Here is a 19,249-nt window from a genome sequence, read left to right as displayed (position 1 = left end):
TTAAGAATGGATAAAAAGGACCACATTTTCAGAAGCCAAATATGTTGCCTTTGCAGTACTCTAAAGTGGAGCTGGTCAGAAATTTTCCAGTGAAACAGTATAGTTGGAAAATTACTGTTTGTTCTACTTATGGATATGAATTTCTCAGGACATAGATTCTGTAACTTTAAGGGTTTGTTTGTTTTTTTAAATGTGTGTTCTTTGGCCTTGGCTTCAGCCCAAAGAGACAGGGTTTGGGGAAGTGAGTGCCACGTCCACCCTCTGACTTATCTGACCAGGCCACCCAGCTTATGGGTCAGTGTCAGAGCTTCTCCCTTACACTTTAATGTTATTACATTGTTACTATTAATTGTTATTATTGCATTTTGTCACCCTGACCATACCCTGGTTTTGTACATTTTTCCATTACTTTTCTGTGAATTTTGCCTAATTTTACTGAGACAAAATTGTATCCATATATATAGTAAAACGTTTTGCCAAATCTGTTACAAATGCAACAAAACTTTCATCAAAAACACAGGCAGGTTTCTGTTGGAAACCTGCCACTTGCCCAGGGTCCTTACCTGCAGGTGGCAGGCTCCTTGAACCATTGCAGAACCTACCAGCCTATCGGTCCCCAATGAGAACCAGGACTCTGGGGACCGGTAGACTCCCAGCTTTGTAGCAGCAGCAGTACTGGGATCCGTGGATGGAGCAGAGACTCTGAGGTTGTTAGGGTGAAGGTAACCTGCCAGCTGTGAACTTGACACTTCTGTCAGTTCCATCTCTGTTGGCAGGCCTAGTCAAAAAGGAAAAGGATATCTAGGGTTTCTGAAAGGAAAAGCCTGGAATATTTGGCTTTCCAGGAAATTTTTGGTAAATTTGCTTTTGTTCCAAAATTGGAATGAAAGCATATTATTAAATACTGAAATCTCCTGCGAACCCAAACCCCCAAGTACCAGACAGCTCTACTAGCAAGCCCTTATGATCTGGAGAGCACAAGACCAGGATGTAAAGCAGAAGTCTGCTGTGATAGTGCACATGTTAACCATCAGGTCATTATGCTGCTCCCCACTTTTATAGTTCATAAAATTTAGTTGAAAAAAATAATTGTGACTGTGTCACTTCTCACTGTATGCATTTGCCAACACTAAAGGGAATAGTCATCAAAATATGCTGCAGAATGATGACACTAGCAGCACCGGTATTCTCGTAGTGTGACTGTGCTGAATGCCTGGAGCTAAGGAACTGGGAGCAGGAGTCACTTTCTGAACTGGGGTATTTCAGTTGGCCACATAATGCTTTGTGACAGCTGCAGCCATAGTTTTTGCAGGGTCAGAGGGAATTATGTCCTTTATGTCTCATTCCATCCCTTTAATAATAGGAGGATACTTCTGCTGGCTTGAACTAATTCTGGGAAGGCATTAGTCATTTCTGAGTAACTTCAGTTCTGATCTGGATTCTGGAGCTATATTCTTGTCTGGCTGGTGGAGTGTTTTATTGTGTGTCAAAAAAAGCTCTGTTACCTTTATTATGAAGGGTAAGGTCCTGATGCTTAGGTCTGTGTAAGGTTCAGTGGACTTACGCTGAAAAGGAGTTTTTCATGTAGACTTCAATGCTTCGCTGTCTATTCCAGGTTTTTTTTGTTTTTGGCAGAAAGGTTTTGATTTATGTTCATCATTAATGTGTGTGTTTTAAGGATGTGAACAACTAGTCGACTATCTGATAAGCAAATGCTTATTGGATAGTTGACACGCTAGTCGACTAGTCGCCCTCCCCATCAGAAAGAGGCAGCAAGCGGGGGGAGGGGAGGAAAGAGGATGGGGTGGTTCAAAGTGGCAGCGCTGCGTGGAGCCCTGGGTCTGCCACTTTGAAATGTCTCATGCAGCTTGGGGCCAGCTGGGAGTCCTCTGCTGACCCTGGGCTTTGAAATGGAGTTCCCCCCTGGCTCGGTGCTCCTCGCAGCACTTTTGCCTTTGAAGTGTAGCAACAGACCTGGAGCTGTTGCTACACTTCAAAGGCAGAGGTGCCCTTATTGACGAATCAAATAGTTGATGCAAATTGCATCGACTATTCAATTAGCTAATTAATCAAAATTTTACATCTTTACTGTGTTTGTGAGTTTTTAAAATTGTACTCAGAAATGGAATGCTTTCAGACTTTTTGTTAGAGAAATAGATCCATTCCAAGGAAAACTTGAAGTGCTTTCCCTTTCTCCCACATCCTAATTAGAATCCCAATATTGTTGTAGCTAATTAAACTTGTGCTGCTTGGGGATAGATAGAACATCACGGAACTTACAGTGAGTAAGTTGTGATAATTTCTCTGTGATTCATTGTAACCGTGACGAACTTTTTCACAGCTTAAATATAAAGGTAGACAAAAATGATTATTAAAGGCAGTAGCAACTACATTTTAAAAAATAGTTTCCATTATGAGGTAAAGAAATGTGGCACGTGTGATTATCTTTTGGAATAATAACATGAATATTTTTGTGTTGCATTTAAATTGCAGTTCAGAGAGGAGGGACAAGGCTTGAAAAAATTGGGAAAGATGCTCTCTGATAGACCCATTCATTTCTGGGATGCATATGTTTAGTGATCCTACCAAATATTTAGCTGCAATTTCTCCTTCCTCATCTCAGTGTAAGCCATGACTACAATGCTGCTTTGACTCAATGTTTGAAGGAATTGTCATTTAGGTGTAACTATTGGAGTGCTGTTGTGCTTTAAGATATCTGATGCTCATCTAATTCCTTCTGGGCCAAAATAAGTTTAACCTAAGGATATCCTTGTGTTCTAGACTTTCATGCAAAAAACATTGTACACATTCTTCTTCAAACACAACTTTAGCCTTCCATATTTGGGAGACCCTGACATCCAGGGTGTATTTGTTTATTTAGATGGACTTCTCTGCTCTTTACAAGAGCCACTATCTAGACCAGATTCTTGGGGAAGGGAGTGTTTTTGTTTTATTTTTAGACTTAAATTCCTTGGTTCACATTTCTTTTTTGTTTAACTTTTATTGGTGGCTTGGAAAAAAAAGCACATGGTTTTTCTCAATAATTAACATTAGAGCTAATTAAAGGACTTCCTGACTGAGAGAGTGGTGACATTCCATAGGAGTAGCAGAAGTGAGTCATAGGTCATGGTTGACAGAAGCTACCTTGGAATATAGTTCTGCAGTTTGTATACTACTCAAGTGTGTGCATACTGTACTTGGCTGCTTGCATTGGAGCTCTGTATAATCTCTAGCAATGTGTTTGTGTTGATGCAAAGTACAGTGGACCATTGGTAGGTATCACAGCATGCTACATGTCACCATCTGGTGCAATAAACGTGATGTGTGGATTAGTAATGACTCACCAAGGGATCTCTAGGAGCTAAGGGTCAAATTCTCAGCATGCAACTTTTCTATCTCATCAGTATTCCATAATTGTCATGCATTTCTTTTAAAAATCGCACAAACCCATGTTGTGCTTTTTGGTCTGTGACAGGAGTAGGCAGCTTATGTAGCTCTGCACAGATCTCAAGAATGCTGCAAGAAAAGGATGTTTGATCTTCCAGCATTTGCAGATCTGCAAGAAATACAGCAACAAGCTGGTTCGTGAGGATTTCTTTGAAAATAGTTTGAATTGTTCTTTGCTATGTCGCTCAGCAAGAGTACTGGTGTTATTCAAGGAGTAGTTGTACTTAATGGAACACAGCTTCTGGGCTTGAGAATCAAGCACTGACTATTGGGATCACATTGTTATGCAGGTTTAGGATGAGAATTACAGGTTGAACTTCTCTATTCCCACACCTTCAGGACCATGTTAGGTGTGCTTGCTGAGATAGGCAGTCAAGAAAAGTTGTTGCAAAGGTTTTCTAGCAGTGGTTTTTTTTTTCAAGGTATGGGGGTGGCATCTGGCTTCTGTAACTCCAAGGCTGTAGAGTTTAAAATTGTGTCCACAGCAGTCAGTCACAAGGAATGGAGAGCTGTGGGACACGAGCTGGATAACTGTGATGGACTGGGCCGGGTCTGGGCACCGCTGAGGGCGTCAGCTCAGGGGGAGTTGCTCAAAACCAGAGCTACTTATAGTCCTTGACTGAATCCTGCACCCCCCGCTCCCCTCTGTATTGAGCCACCTTCTGCACCCCTCCTCACACCTTGACTCCCACACCCCCAACACTCCCAGCATCCTGCCCTGACTCTTGCACCCTCCCACATCCTCCAACCCTGACTCATACCCCTGAACCCTGACACCTACACTCCCCACATTAGGGATGAAAAAGCCCATTTAAGAGTTTTAACTGGTTAACCATCCATCCATGCCACCCCACAGGTGCAATGTATGGGCCTAGCTGGGCTGAAGCAGCCCCCTGCCTGCCGAGCTGTGCAGTAGGCCCAGCTGGGCACGGGTTAATTGGTTGCCTTAATAAACATGACGGTAATGAAAGTGCTTACCAGTTAAACAGTTACTCTTGTACATTCCTACCCTATGCCCCTGGCCCCTGCTGAGCCCCTCTTTATATTGACTCCAACACACTCCCAGCTCCCTGCCCTAAGCTCCTGCACACCCTCAAGTTCCTGTTCTGATTCCTGCTACCATCCCTCACATCCCCACCTCCTGCCCTGAGCCTTACATAGTCCACCCGATGCTTACATTTCTTACAGGTATGTCATATTGCAACCCTCCTATCCCCTGCCTTGACACTTCCCCTCCCCCCTTCCAGGGGCATGTGACAAGACAGTACCTGTAAGTTACTTTCACCTCTGAAAGCAGCCAAGTGCAGAAAGTGATAGAAATGTAGCCATGTTAGTCTGTTGTAGCTGAAACAAAAAACAGGACTATGTAGCACTTTAAAGATTAACAAGATGGTTTATTAGGTGATGAGCTTTCGTGGGCCAGACCCACTTCCTCAGATCAAATAGTGGAAGAAAATTGTCACAACCATATATACCAAAGGATACAATTAAAAAAAATGAACACACATGAAAAGGACAAATCAAATTTCAGAACAGAAGGCGAATGGGGGAGGGGGGAGGTAAATGTCTGTGAGCTAATGATATTAGAAGTGATAATTGGGGAAGCTATCTTTGTAATGGGTAAGATAATTATAGTCTTTATTCAAACTTAGGTGTAAAGTGTCGAATTTAAGCATGAATGACATTTTTATTATGGAGGTGGAGGGAGTAGCAGACAGAGATGTTCGAGTGATCATGAGCTAATTCAGTTCAAATTAAATGGAAGGATAAACAAAAATAAATCTGAGACTAGGGTTTTTGATTTCAAAAGGGCTAACTTTAATAAATTAAGGAAATTAGTTAGGGAAGTTGATTGGACTAAAGAAATTATGGATCTTAAAGTGGAGGAGGCCTGGGATTATTTTAAGTTAAAGTTGCAGAAGCTGTCAGAAACCTGTATCCCTAGAAAAGGGAAAAAAATTATAGGCAGGTGTGTTAGACTAAGCTGGATGAGCAAGCATCTCAGAGAGGTGATTAAGAAAAAGCAGAAAGCATGTAAGGAGTGGAAAATGGGAGGAATCAGTAAAGAAAGCTACCTTATTGAGGTTAGAGCATGTAGCGACAAAGTGAGAAAGGCTAAAAGTCAGCTAGAGTTGGACCTTGCAAAGGGAATTAAAACCAATAGTAAAAGGTTTTATAGCCATATAAATAGGAAAAAAACAAAAAAAGAAGAAGTAGGACCTCTAATTACTAAGGATGGAGTGGAGGTTAAGGATAATATAGGAATGGCCCAATATTTGAACAAATACTTTGCTTCAGTCTTTAATGAGGCTAATGAAGAGCTTAGGGTAACTTAACAAATGGGACTAAAGATATGGAGGTAGATATTACCGTATCCGAGGTAAAAGCCAAACTTGAACAGCTTAATGGGAGTAAATCGGGGGGCCCAGATAATCTTATCCAAGAATATTAAAGGAACTGGCACATGAACTTGCAAGTCCATTAGCAAAAATTTGTAATAAATCTCTAAACTCAGGGGTTGTACCATTTGACTGGAGAATTGCTAATATAGTTCCGATTTTTAAGAAAGGGAAGAAAAGCGACCCGGGTAACTATAGGCCTGTTAGTTTGACATCTGTAGTATGTAAGATCCTGGAAAAAATTTTGAAGGAGAAAGTAGTTAGAGACATTGAGACTAATGGCAATTGGGACAAATTATAACATGGTTTTACAAAAGGTAGATCGTGCCAAACCAACCTGATCTCCTTTTTTGAGACAGTAACAGATTTTTTTAGATAAAGGAAATGCAATGGATCTAATCTACCTCTACTTTAGTAAAGCATTTGATACAGTACCACATGGGGAATTATTGGTTAAATTGGAAAAGATAGGGATTAATATGAAAGTTGAGAGGTGGATAAGCAACTGGTTAAAGGGGAGACTACAGCGGGACATATTGAAAGGTGAACTGTCGGGTTGGAGGAAGGTTACTAGTGGAGTTCCTCAGGGATCAGTTTTGGGGCCAATTTTATTTAATCTTTTTATTGCTGATCTTGGCACCAAAAGTGGAAGTGTCCTAATAAAATTTGCGGATCACACAAAGTTGGGAGCTATTGCCAATTCAGAAAAGGATCGGGATATCATACAGGAAGATCTGGATAATCTTGTAAATTGGAGTGATAGCAAAAGGATGAAATTTAATAGTGAGAAGCGTAAGGTTATGCATTTAGGGATTAATAACAAGAATTTTAGTTATAAGCTGGGGACACATCAGTTGGAAGTAACGGAGGAGGAGAAGGACCTTGGAGTCCTGGTTGATTATAGAATGACTATGAACTGCCATTGTGACATGGCCGTGAAAAAGGCTAATACGATCTTGGGATGTATTAGGCGAGGTATTTCCAATAGGGATAAGGAGGTGTTAGTGCCATTATACAAGGCATTGGTGAGACCCCATTTGGAATATTGTGTGCAGTTCTGGTCTCCCATGTTTAAGAAGGATGAATTCAAACTGGAACAGGTACAAAGAAGGGCCACTAGGATGATCCGAGGAAAGGAAAACCTGTCTTATGAAAGGAGACTCAAGGAACTTGGCTTGTTTACCTTAACCAAAAGAAGGCTGAGGGGGGACATGATTGCACTTTTAAAATATATTAGAGGGATAAATACCAGGGAGGGAGAGGGATTATTTAAGCTTAATACCAATGTGGACACAAGAACAAATGGATATAAGATGGCTAGTAGGAAGTTTAGACTTGAGATTAGACGAAGGTTTCTAACCATTAGAGGAGTGAGGTTCTGGAACGGCCTTCCAAGGGAAGTAGTGGGGCCAAAAGATCTATCTGGTTTCAAGATTAAACTTGATGGGTTTATGAAGGGGATGGTTTGATGAGATAACATGATCTTGGTAACTAATTGACCATTCATTATCAGTGGGAATAGGTCAATGGAGGGATGATAGGAGTTACTATAGAGCACTTTCTGGGTGTCTGGCTGATGAGTCTTGCCCACATGCTCAGGGTTTAGCTGATCGCCATATTTGGGGTCGGGAAGGAATTTTCCTCCAGGGTAGATTGGCAGAGGCCCGGTAGGTTTTTCGCCTTCCTCTGTAGTATGGGATACAGATCACAGCTAGAGGATTCTCTGCATCTTGGGATCTTCAAATTATTTGAAGGCTTCAATATCTGAGATATAGGTGAGAGGATTATTCTGGGAGGGGTGGGTGAGATTCTGTGGCCTGCACTGTGCAGGAGGTCAGACTAGATGATCATAATGGTCCCTTCTGACCTTAAAGTCTATGAGTCTATGCAGGCTGGGTCTGTAAGCCAGAGAACTGGAGCCAATGGCCAGAGAGGGGTGATTGTTTGCTGTCAGGCTAGGGCTGAATCCATAGAAACAGTGGATGACAAATGAGGGATTGCAAGGATGATTTCCCAGCAGATTGTCTGTGGGTTGGAAGGCTGTGGTAGCTGTCCTGGTGCACGAGCAGTAGAGAGCTGTGCTACAGAGTCGAGGTGTGGTGCAGAAGCTGGGGCTGTATGTTGCACATACTGTTTGGAATGTGCTGGTGGAAATCTGGACTATGGTTGTAGGACTTTTGTTATGATGTATCTGCATGGGACTTGGTAATAAATGAACCCTTGGGCAGTATTTGTATTTAGGAGGCCCCTGTGCACTGCCGTGACTCTGAAGAAGGGAAACTGAACCAGATGCGCTTGTTGTGGAATGGCTTGCCACAAAAAGGTGTTCCAGTCAGGCCTGTCCTGTGACACGGGTATTTGGTTATAAACCCACATGCTGCAAAATGGTAGGGCGCACAGTCACTGTCGAGCTGGTTCCCTAAGTTTTTCAGTAAACTTACAAAATGATTAATCTGGAAGTGCTTGTCTTTTTTAATAGCGTACTTGACCCAAGCAATGATGACATTTTGAGGATTTTACAGAAAGCTGAGGTTACTGTTATTCATGTGATTCTCCCTGTGGGTGACTGTTACATTTACGGGTTAGTCGCTACTGTGGTTTTTTCACTTTGTGACATCTATAAAAATAACTAACTGTTTGTTTCCTCTATGGTAAGTCTGAAGTGAAACCTAAATGCAGAGCATTAGTAAAAATATCTATCTACACATTATGCAGAGAAGAAGCACATTCTAAAAGTTACTTCTGTGGCATATTCAAGAGGCTAGTCATTTTATGGTAAAATACTTAATGTGCATTAACTTGATTATAAAAGTAGTTTGCTGTTATGAAAACATCTTCCCATTTTAATAGTTTTTAGCTCCTTTCTGCACTATATATCACACTGAACTATGAAAAGAGTGTTAAAAGTTGCTTTAAACTCACAAAATTATTGAAATTTAAAGACAAATATCAAACTAGTAGAGGATTTACCTGGCATTGCTCAACTCCTTGTGGGAGCTCAGGGTGTGGGGTGCAGGAGTCAGGGCTGGGGCCTGGGAAGTCTAGGAGCGGGCTCACAAATGATTCAGACTTCTCTGCAGCACACACGCAGCATAGAGCTGGCTGGCCTTACCTGTGTCTTTGACTAGTGATGATTCAGGGAGGTAGGGTGGGGCCCTGCTCTTGCTATCCCTGCCTTTTCTGGCAATTTGCTCCAGCATCACACAATGGGAGGAGGGATCATCCCATAAAATCACAAACTGAAATTCTGTCATCCTGGAGCAGTGGCTACTGTATGACTAAAGCAGAAAGATTTTGAAATTGTAAAAAACAATTCTCAGCATTTTCCATGTGATGACATCAAAACACTCAATTAAAACCACACACTCCTCTGAGGCAGGCAAATATTATCATCAACCCTTTTTTCAGATGGAAAAACTGAGGCACAGGATAATTAAGTTCTTTATCCACTGTTTTTTTTAATGAGTAGAAAAAATCACCCTTAACACCAACCCTTAAATGCCAGGTCCAATGTCATAATGGAAGTCTGTGATAGGAAGGCCATTAAGAAAACCTGAGATCTTCACCTGAGATTTTTTAGCAGATGGGGAAGTGTTGTTCCTTCTAACATTTTCTATCCCTGGGCTGGTAGAATTTTCTTTTGGGCGTGTTGAAATTTCTTATGTGCAACACCAGTATTGATGTAGTGTGTGTGTGTGTGTGTGTGTGTTGATGTGCATCACCAATACAAACAAAAATACACACATTATATATTTTATATAAATATATATATCAGTCCAGAGGTGTGAAAGAGAAAAATATATTAAAACAAGGGATAGTTAACAAGGAACAATGCTTGTGATATTTAATATGAAATCAAATAAAAATGAAAATTACCACTACACTTGGAGTATGTGTATCATCCTTTCTAACAACACAAGCTAGTAAACACACCAAAATGCATATTATTCACACACAGCTCAGCTTTAAGATGCAAAACACATCTGAGTCAATTGGAAATAGTATTTGCAAGGAGAGCATGACTAATACAATATTAACTGACACTGGAAAGGAAAGTAAAAGGCATTCACTAAGGCTTACACAGTTTCTTGGGGGAAAGTTTAGGATCCCTGCTGTAAAAACAAATAAACGTTCTGCAGGTATGAAACTTTCACCTTGTGTGTGTCACAAGCGCAAACTCTCAGAGGGATAGCCGTGTTAGTCTGTAACTGAAAATACTTTAAAAAGAAATGTGTGGTCCTGCAGCACTTTAAAGACTAACAAAACTCAAAGAGCACAATTCCCAGAACAGATTGACACATGGCTTCAGGGTTTGTAGACAGATGTATGTTTCAAAGAGCTTGCAAATAAGGCTTCATCGTACAAAACGAGCATCACACCTAATACTGGCTACTTCTGACTAAGGATGTTAAGTATCTCTTAATTAATTGAGTAGTTGATGGATTTTTCATCAACTAATTAGTCGATAAGGGAGGGAGGAGGTGCTCCTGCTGTGGCTCTGCACTTTAAATGTAGTAAGAGCTGCAGAGCCACAGTGGTCCCGGCAGCGGCGTGAGCCAGGAGTAAACAGTCCCAGCTCGCACTGTGCCTGGGACCACTGTGACTCTTGCCCCCTTCCCCTGTACCACGGAGATGGTGCTGGGGTGAACCGGCTTTTAAGCCAGCTGAGTGTCTCTTGCTTCCCCCATTCCTTGTTACCTCTGATACAGAGGCTGTGTGTGTGTGTGTGAGGGGGGGAAGCAATTAGTTGAGTAGTCACTCGACTACTCGATAAGCTTATGCTTACCAGGAAGTCGACTACTCGACTAGTCACTTATGTCCTTACTTTGTGACTCGTAAGAGCCAGAATTCTACCATATAGCAAAGATCTGGTCTTTATGCAATACGGTATACCATGTGTTATACTGGATTTAAACACTGGATTTAAAAAAAATCATTAAGGCCAGAATTTTAGATATCTTTAGCTCTCCAAAAAATTATGTTAAAAGAATCTTTTTCTTTCTTACCTTAAGCCATTAATACCTATGTAAACTTTAGAATACTGATAGAAATGTAGCCGTGTTAGTTTGTTGTAGCTGAAACAAAAAACAGGACTATGTAGCACTTTAAAGACTAACAAGATGGTTTATTAGGTGATGAGCTTTCGTGGGCCAGACCCACTTCCTCAGATCAAATAGTGGAAGAAAATTGTCTCAACCATATATACCAAAGGATACAATTTTAAAAAAATGAACACATATGAAAAGGACAAGTCAAATTTCAGAACAGAAGGGGGATGGAGGGAGGAAGGGAAGCTGTCTTTGTAATGGGTAAGATTACAAAGCTTAAGCCTCTGAAAACCATTCATGCTTAAATTCGACACTCTATACCTAAGTTTAAACAAAGACATTAATTATCTTACCCATTACAAAGATAGCTTCCCCAATTATCACCTCTAATATCATTAGCTCACAGACATTTACCTTCCCCTCCCCATCCCCCTTCTGTTATGAAAAGGACCAATCAAATTTCAGATGTGTTCATTTTTTTTTAATTGTATCCTTTGGTATATATGGTTGTGACAAGTTTTCCCAGTGAGACCCAGCTGCTGCTGAGGGAACACCGCATGCCGGACTCCTGATCCCCCCCACCCTGATTACTTATTCCCTTTTCTTTTTTCTTCCCCTTCTCTTCATTCCCCTCACTCCTCATCCCTTCCCCTGTGTCTCTTCCTCCCACTTCCTCACCCCTCTTTTCTCATTTCCCCCAGGCTCACCCCCCCCATCCAACTCCACTGCAGGGCACAGAAAACAAGAAGCATGTGGGGACAGGACAAGAAGGGGAGGGATCTGGCAGCTATCTCTGCAGGGTTTGTTGGGCTAGGAACACCTCCCCCACCACTTACAGTAGCAAGGGAGGAGGCGGACTATGGGGAGAGTGTGTGGGGAAAAGGCAAGGGGAGAAGAGCCCCTAGCAGCGGGCTCAGTAGCATCTGGGCTGGGAAAATGAAACCAAACTCACCCCCAGTCCACACACTAGCAAGAGGTGGGAGCCAACCGAGCAGGGAGAGTGCATAGAAGAAGGGGGCAGCAAAGAGGAAACCCACTTTGACCATCCTGGGCCAAGGTGCTGGGAAGGGAGCTGGATGAGGTGAGAGGCCAAGCAAGGAGGGAGCTAAAGAGGGGGAGAAACAGGCAAGCAGCAGCAACACAGCAAGCTGAGTGGGGTGGTCTCTGCAGAGCAGAGCTGGCACTCCTCTTAGGTATGGTGGCTGGAGAGATCTGCAGGCTGAGAGCCTACTTGAGTATAATTTGAGCCTTATGCAGGTTCGGGGGGGCGGGGCTGCTGAGGAGGCTCCCTGCCACTCTGTCTTCCCAGCCACCCTGGAACCTGCCTGAATCATACTAACAACATTCCACAGCAACCTCATGTGGATGTTGGAGATAGGAAGGGGAGGGGCAGGGCCCGCAGAGCCCCAGCATTGGTGAGGCAGTGCTTCCCTTTGCCTTACAAACCAGACACCCATGCTTAAGCCCCTGAAAACCAAAAAATGAAAAGTTACAGTACATGCCACAATGCAATCTTAATTCAGCCTCAAACATGCATTAGCAATCTAGTGTCTCGGATGCCAGAGAGCACCCAGAAAACAGATTATGTGAACATTGGAGGATAAAAGTTCAATAAAGCCTCTTCAGTAGAGCAAAACTTGAGTTTAGGTCAGGGTGTGTCTACACTAGCCCCCTAGTTGGAACTAGGGAGGCTAATGAGGGCTACTGAAATTGCTACTGAAATTGCTAATGAAGCACAGGATATGTAAATATCCCACGCTTTATTTGCATATTCCCGGCTGGTCGCCATTTTGGAAACTGACTAGCCCGAAGTAACTGACCGCGTCTACACATGGCAGAGAAGCGGGGTTCTGAGATAAACCCTTTAGTTCAAATTAACTGTTAAATCTCATTCCACAAGGAGTAATTCTGGCCATAGACTTTCAGAATATACAGTGTTGGGCAGCTAAGATAGAGTCTAATTAATCAGAATAGAAAGGAAGAGAGATAGGAAAGAAAATAAATTAGGTGTGGTCGGGAAGAAGGATACATGAGTTATAGAGAAGAGAGAAACTCGCACATTCCAAACGGTGTTTGGGATATAGTGGAGCTGATAGAGGGGATGGAATCATTGTGATCCTTTTTTCTGCTTGTGACCTGTCTGAACATCTCTCAGGACTAGGGATGTTAAATATTGGTTAATTGAATAGTCGATTAACCTTATGAATTCTTATCAGATACTCGACTATTCTATAGTTCCCGGGGGGGGGAGGGGGGTGGCACTCAGTGTGCTCTGCCCCACTCCCAAGGAGCCCCTTGCCACTCCATGCTGCTGCCTCTTTATCAGAGACAGTAGCTTCGGGTGTCAGGCAGGAGCTGGTCTGCAGGGGGAGTCAGTTTAAAAACTAGCTTCCCTCGTGGACTGTCTGTCACCCTACGCTGTTGCCTCTGATACAGAGGCAGCAGCATGGGGTGGTAGCAGCCTTTGTCTGTGGTGGGTGGGCTGAGTTCCCAGACCCAGTGTTAGCCAGAACTGCGCCGGGCTGCCTGCCTGCATCCTAATACACTTTAAATGCAGAGCCGCAGTGGGGGTAGGTTCTAGCCAGGCTGTTGGCCATCCAGCTATAAAACTTATTGGCAAGAAGGGGGGAAATGCATGTAGTCTATAGCATTAACCTATAAGCTTTTGCTTATTGCTTAATCAACTACACTATTACATCCCTACTCATGACCCGAGTTAAGAAAGTCCAGGGTAGGAATCATGATGGCAAAGCTCACTCCAGTAGCCAAATTTTCTGCCTAAATCTCTTTCTTTTAATGAAGCCAAAAAGGAATGATGAGTGGATAACTCTTCCCCACATTATGTTTGCCACCACTTAGGCCTAGTTTCTGAACAAGCAGTTTTAATTCATTTGTTTTGTGTTCTATGCTTTTCTTGTTCACTAAGCATGATCTTAACACAGTCCTCAAATTATATCAGTAAGCTTTTTGGTTTTCAAATTATATCAGTAGGCTAATTCAGTCTTTTTGTCTCTGTTTTATACCATTTCCCATCAGCATTTTTATTGTGACATCTGAACTTTCATGCTGATTCCAGTGCTATGTCATTCTCTTTTCACTTGTTTTATAACATGGATTTTTAAATCTGAGTTTTTGTGCTCTGAAATTTTTGTTCTTTTTTTTTTAAAAGATAAAGCACCTCTCTCAAAGAGTCTTTTACTAGTGCCAAGCGCCCTGTCGATTCTGTTGACTCTGCTCTTCCAGCATTATCAGAAGTTCTTCACATATAATCTACATGCTGTAAAAGAGGATTTTCAGGTAAATTTAAATTCATTTATCTAGAAGGGAGAGGGTTTCTAAATATTAACTCTGTACTTCTTGATTCCATAGTATATTTCTCTTGTAGTTTTCTCCGCCCCTCCCCTCATTGTCTTGGACTCTGGTCTTGTTTACTAGGGAAACTAGTAATAAGATAGGATGTGAATTTAAAGCACAGTTGTTTAGCCAATGTGACAAAGGCACTTTAGTGCAGAATAATTGTGTCCACCTGGGAAGCATGCCTAGCTTATTGCATGATAATTCACTATGCAGGAAAGCCCTTAAATCACTAGTCTGTTAAAACCACTATACCCATTTAACCCATGTACCTACCCATGATAGCTTTTTTTCACTTCTGCTAAAACAAATCATCAGAGTAGCTCTCATTTCCTTCTTCTGGGATTCTGATATTATTTCATCCTCTCTTTTTCAACTGAGGAGAAATATGAGCCTTGTACAAATTGAATATAAATTATGGCCATGTTTCCGGTGCCACTTATGTATGTTGCCAGAAGTTCTATCACTCAGGAGTGTGAAAAAACACCCCCGAGCAACAGAAGTTTCACCATTATAAGGGGTAATGTGTGAGGAGAGCTTCTGCCAACATAGTTGCTAATTGCTTATTGAGGTTTTTTTCTTTTAATGTTGAAGGGAGAGCTCTTGGCATAGAGTGGCTGCGTGACTGATCTTACAGCGGCACAGCTCCATCAGTACAGCTGTGCCACTAAAAGCTGACTAATGTAGACATGGCCAAACACCTTAAATAGTATCTGATCTTTTGACATGCATATGAATAATTTTGTTGTGTTCGTAGTCTTATTTTGTGGTTAAAGGACTATTGTTTTCATCTACCCTGACCTGCATAATATAGGACGTAGATTTTGCCAAGAGATTTTCACTTCCCTACCACCACCCCGGTGCCTCTATCAGAAAGAGGCATCAAGGGGGGAAGAGGAGAGGGTGCTAGGGGGAGCCCAATGGGGACTCTCAACCCCAGTGGGGACTCTTGTCCATTTCAAAAGTGGAATGCCAATACTGCTCCCCGCCCCCTCCCACAGAGCTGGCACAGGGATGAACCGGCTTTTAAGCCAGCTCCCCCTAGCACCCTCTCTTTCCCCCCCACCCCGCCCTGCCTCTTTCAGATAGAGGCAGTGGGGGGAGGGGGCGAAGCAACTAGTCAGCTAGAGTGTTGAGTAGCCAATAAGCTTTTGCTTATCAGATAGTCGACTAGTTGATTAGTTACTTACATCCCTACTTCCAGTCTTTTCTCCTTGTTTTTTAAGTTAAAAATACTGAGCTGTTGTCACTATTTTTTTTTTCTGGAGGTTTCCGAAAGATCTTTGAGAGACTTGAACAGTATTATCATACAAGGACATAACTTTATCTCCCTGCTACCCCACAGGGAGAAGGAGAAGCTAATAAGGTTCCTTATGCTATTGCTGTTTTCAGCCTGATCTTCACTTAAAATTTAGATTGAAATAGTTACAGCACTCAGGTGAGAAAAATTTGCAATGCTGATCACAACAGCTATTCCAACGTAGCCCTCTGATTAAATGCAAGTAGGTTGATAAAAGAACTTGGGACGATAGAGTTTCTGCAGCAATGGAAAACCCCCTTCAGTCACTATTGATTGCATCTATGCTATGCTATCAGTATGCTGCCCTAGTACCTGAAGCATGGACATGGCTTCTGTGTATTCAGTTGTAGGGACAGGGAGCTCATATTAGAGCTTCATGTAATATCACTACGTGGGTCTTCCAAATATCTCATTAAGACACTATGCAAAAAGAAGGAAGTGGGAGACTGATGTTTCTCATATTTCAAATCTCAGAATAAAAAATTGGAGAGAAAGTTTTGCAGTAACTTTTTTACATTATAAAGGAACAGAAAAGGCAAACCCACATTTTGTTTAACTTTTTCTTTGCAGTTCACCCTAAAGGGAGACCTGAAATCACTTAATTTTCTTTGTACTGCTGAAAAATAGTTAAGGGTAGAACAGGTGTGTCAAACTCAAAGCCTACTGAGGGCTACACAAACGGAAACGATAGCTTTCAGGACCACCAAAAAAAATGTACTTTATCAGAAAGTCGTAATTATTTATTATTACAGATTGTTTTAGTTATATTTTATAATATTTTTTCTGGTCTTGTTTTAATATAATACAATAATTTGATGTGTAAAATTGTTATTTGCTCATATAAAATAATTTTTCATTTAAATATAAATTTAAGGTACTTTTTACTTTTTTATATGATACATAACTTGTTTTGTTGAAATAAAAACAAGTATAGACCGTGATTAATCAAATAGAACACACTTCTGTGAAAATTTCAGATACTTTGTAAATTTGAGATTTTGCATAAACATATCATTATTCCTGCAATTGCAAAAAATTGCCATATATTTATTGATACAATTAATATACATTTTGTGATTTTATTTGGGAATAAATAAATAAAAACCAAAATATTAACAAAATAACTCTTCTTCTCCCCCAGACTCCTGTTCTAATCCAGCCCCTATCTATTCCCCCACAGCCAGGCATTCCCAGGCCCCTCTAACCTAATACCCGGGTCCTGGAGTTGCCGCTGCCACACATTTATTTCTCAGGCATGCAGGGGCGGTGTGAGCACAGCGGCCAGCTGTGAGCACGTGTGTAGAACACCTAGCGCAGAGCAGCCTGGCTGGCTGTGAGCACATGCACAGAGCGCCCAGCGTAGAGCGGCCCAGCCGGGTGTGAGCACATGCTGAGCGCTGGGCACAGAGCTGCCCGGCAGGCTGTAAGCGCATGCGCAGAGCGGCCCCGGCCGTGAGCAGTCACTGTGGTGCAGAGTGGCTCGGCTGGCTGTGATCTGCACTCAGCCACATGCTCTGGGTGGCCAGTGGGCCACACTTTATTCCTTTATAAAAATGTACTGGCGGGCCACGAAAAATTTTGATCGGGCCACATGCGGCCCTCCAGACGCCAGTTTGACATGCCTGGGGTAAAAATTCCCTGTTGAAAGGAGCCATCTTTTCTGTTATCAGCACTGCTATAAGCTATCTGTGGAAAGCATGGTATGTTCGTAATTGAAGATGCAAACTATCAAAGATGAGTGGAATTGGGTTGAATATTAAAATAACTTAAAAAAATCTTATATGGAAATGTTTTATTTTTTAAAATAAACTTATTAATACTAATCACTTTTGAAAAATAATTTCAGAAATATGTACACCACTGTATTTACTCTGGATATTATCACTAAATGTTTCCTTCTCTTTTGTTTTCCTTCTCTTATCCTTAACCTAACCACATATCTTCTGATGAATTTCCATGGAGGATGGAAGAAAATTAAATATCTTGATGCTTTTCTATTCTAGATTTGGAGACTTGTATTTGGGAGAACAGTATGTCTTGATCTGAAAGATGCATTCTGCAGTAGCTTGCTCATTTATAACTTTAGGATATTTGAAAGAAGATATGGCAGCCGAAAATTTTCAGTAAGTGCCTCTTGTATCATTTTCAGTACCCACAATTAACTAACTCCTCTGGTCTCACATTACTGTCAAATATTTATTCTGTTGTAGTCTTTGTGGTTAGACATGTTGTTTCATATTATGTAGGCTAACCAATGTTTTCAAATGGCGTTTTTAATTTTAAAGGTTATATTAAGGTTTATTCTTAATTGCTATTTTATTTCCATTAATCAAAATTTATTTTTAATTGGTAATTTTACCTATAAATCACAATTGAATAACCAGAAACATTGTTTTAGCTTTTTTCATTTAAACACGAATGGCTCAGTGTAAGAAAAAATGTTGGTAGACTACAGTAAGTTTTATGTGGTCCATGAAAATGAATTTTATTGAACAATCCAATTCATTATAGTTCATTAAGATAAGAAAGAGTGGTGTGGAAAACATGTGTTGTGAAATTGAATTGTAATGTCCAAAGAAATAAACTTAGGTTAATTGAACTACTAAAATAGACTTTTTCAACACTAAAAGTCAGAACTTCTGCATCAAAGCTTTGTCATTCTTATGTTTAAAAGGTTAAAAAGTAGAGCAGTTTTAAAACTAAGTGCTGGGGGAAAGCCAACGGATGCTGAGGAGCACATGGATCGGACAGAGACGTCTCTTAGGGAAGGGTCTAATAATAGAGATTCTCTGTGTTCTAGTCAGGAGGAAAGGATGGAAGATGATAAAATATGGGTAAGATCAGATGGGAAACAATCGAATGAAAAAGAGTGTAACACATCAGGAAATGGCAGACAAATAGTGACAAATTTTTGAAGTGCTTATACGCAAGCATTCACATCTAAATAATAAGATGGGTGATCTAGCGTGCCTCGTATTAAAGGAGATTATTGATATAATAGGTGTCACAGAAACTTGGTGGAGTTATACCAGGGTACAAAATATATCGGAAGGACAGAACAGGTCATGCTGGTGGGGAAGTGGCACTTCATGTGAAAGAAAATGTAGAATCAAATGAAGTAAAAATCTTAAATGAACCAAAATGTTCCATAGAATCTCTGTGGGTAGTAGTCAGGGCTCAACAAACAGTTATTTCTACTTGCCCGTGGCGAGTAGATTTCAGCTGGTCACTCCGTGCGCCCCATTCACCGGCATTGCACGCATGTGCAGTGCCAGTCTGGCACATGCACGGTGCGTGGCTGGCGAGTAGCTTTTGCTGCAGTTTGTCGAGCCCTGGTAGTAGTAGCTCCATGCTCTAATAATAATAATAATAATAATATATCAGTAGGGATATATTATCGACCACCTGACCAGGATAGTGATAGTGGCTATGAAATGCCAAGGGAGATTACAGAAGCTATCAAAATAGAAAGCTCAATAATAGCAGGGGATTTCATCTATCCTCATATTGACTGAGTACACATTACCTCAGGATGGAGTGTAGAGATAAAATTTCTTGATACCTTAAGTGACTGTTTCTTGGAGCAGCTGGCTCTGGAATCCACAAGGAGAGAGGCAGTTCTTGAGTTAGTCCTTACTGGAGTGCAGGATCTGGTTCCAGAGGTAAATATAACTGGACAGCTTGGAAATAGTGACCATAAA

General features: G+C 41.4%; 1 protein-coding gene across 1 annotated transcript in view; it reads left to right on the top strand.

Annotated features, from left to right (window-relative positions):
• Positions 1 to 19,249, top strand: part of UBAC2 (UBA domain containing 2) — a 168,017-nt gene that overhangs the window by 11,711 nt on the left and 137,057 nt on the right. Inside the window, exons 2-3 of the mRNA XM_075918761.2 lie at positions 14,064 to 14,191; positions 17,552 to 17,671. Coding sequence (XP_075774876.2) covers positions 14,064 to 14,191; positions 17,552 to 17,671 — 248 coding nt within the window. The remainder of the gene's footprint in view (positions 1 to 14,063; positions 14,192 to 17,551; positions 17,672 to 19,249) is intronic.

Source organism: Pelodiscus sinensis, chromosome 1 (assembly GCF_052426305.1).
Source record: "Pelodiscus sinensis isolate ZL-2025 chromosome 1, ASM5242630v1, whole genome shotgun sequence".
NCBI classification, from domain to species: Eukaryota; Metazoa; Chordata; order Testudines; family Trionychidae; genus Pelodiscus; species Pelodiscus sinensis.
The sequence above is the reverse complement of the archived record's forward strand: the minus strand, read 5'-3'. Positions and strand labels throughout refer to the sequence as shown.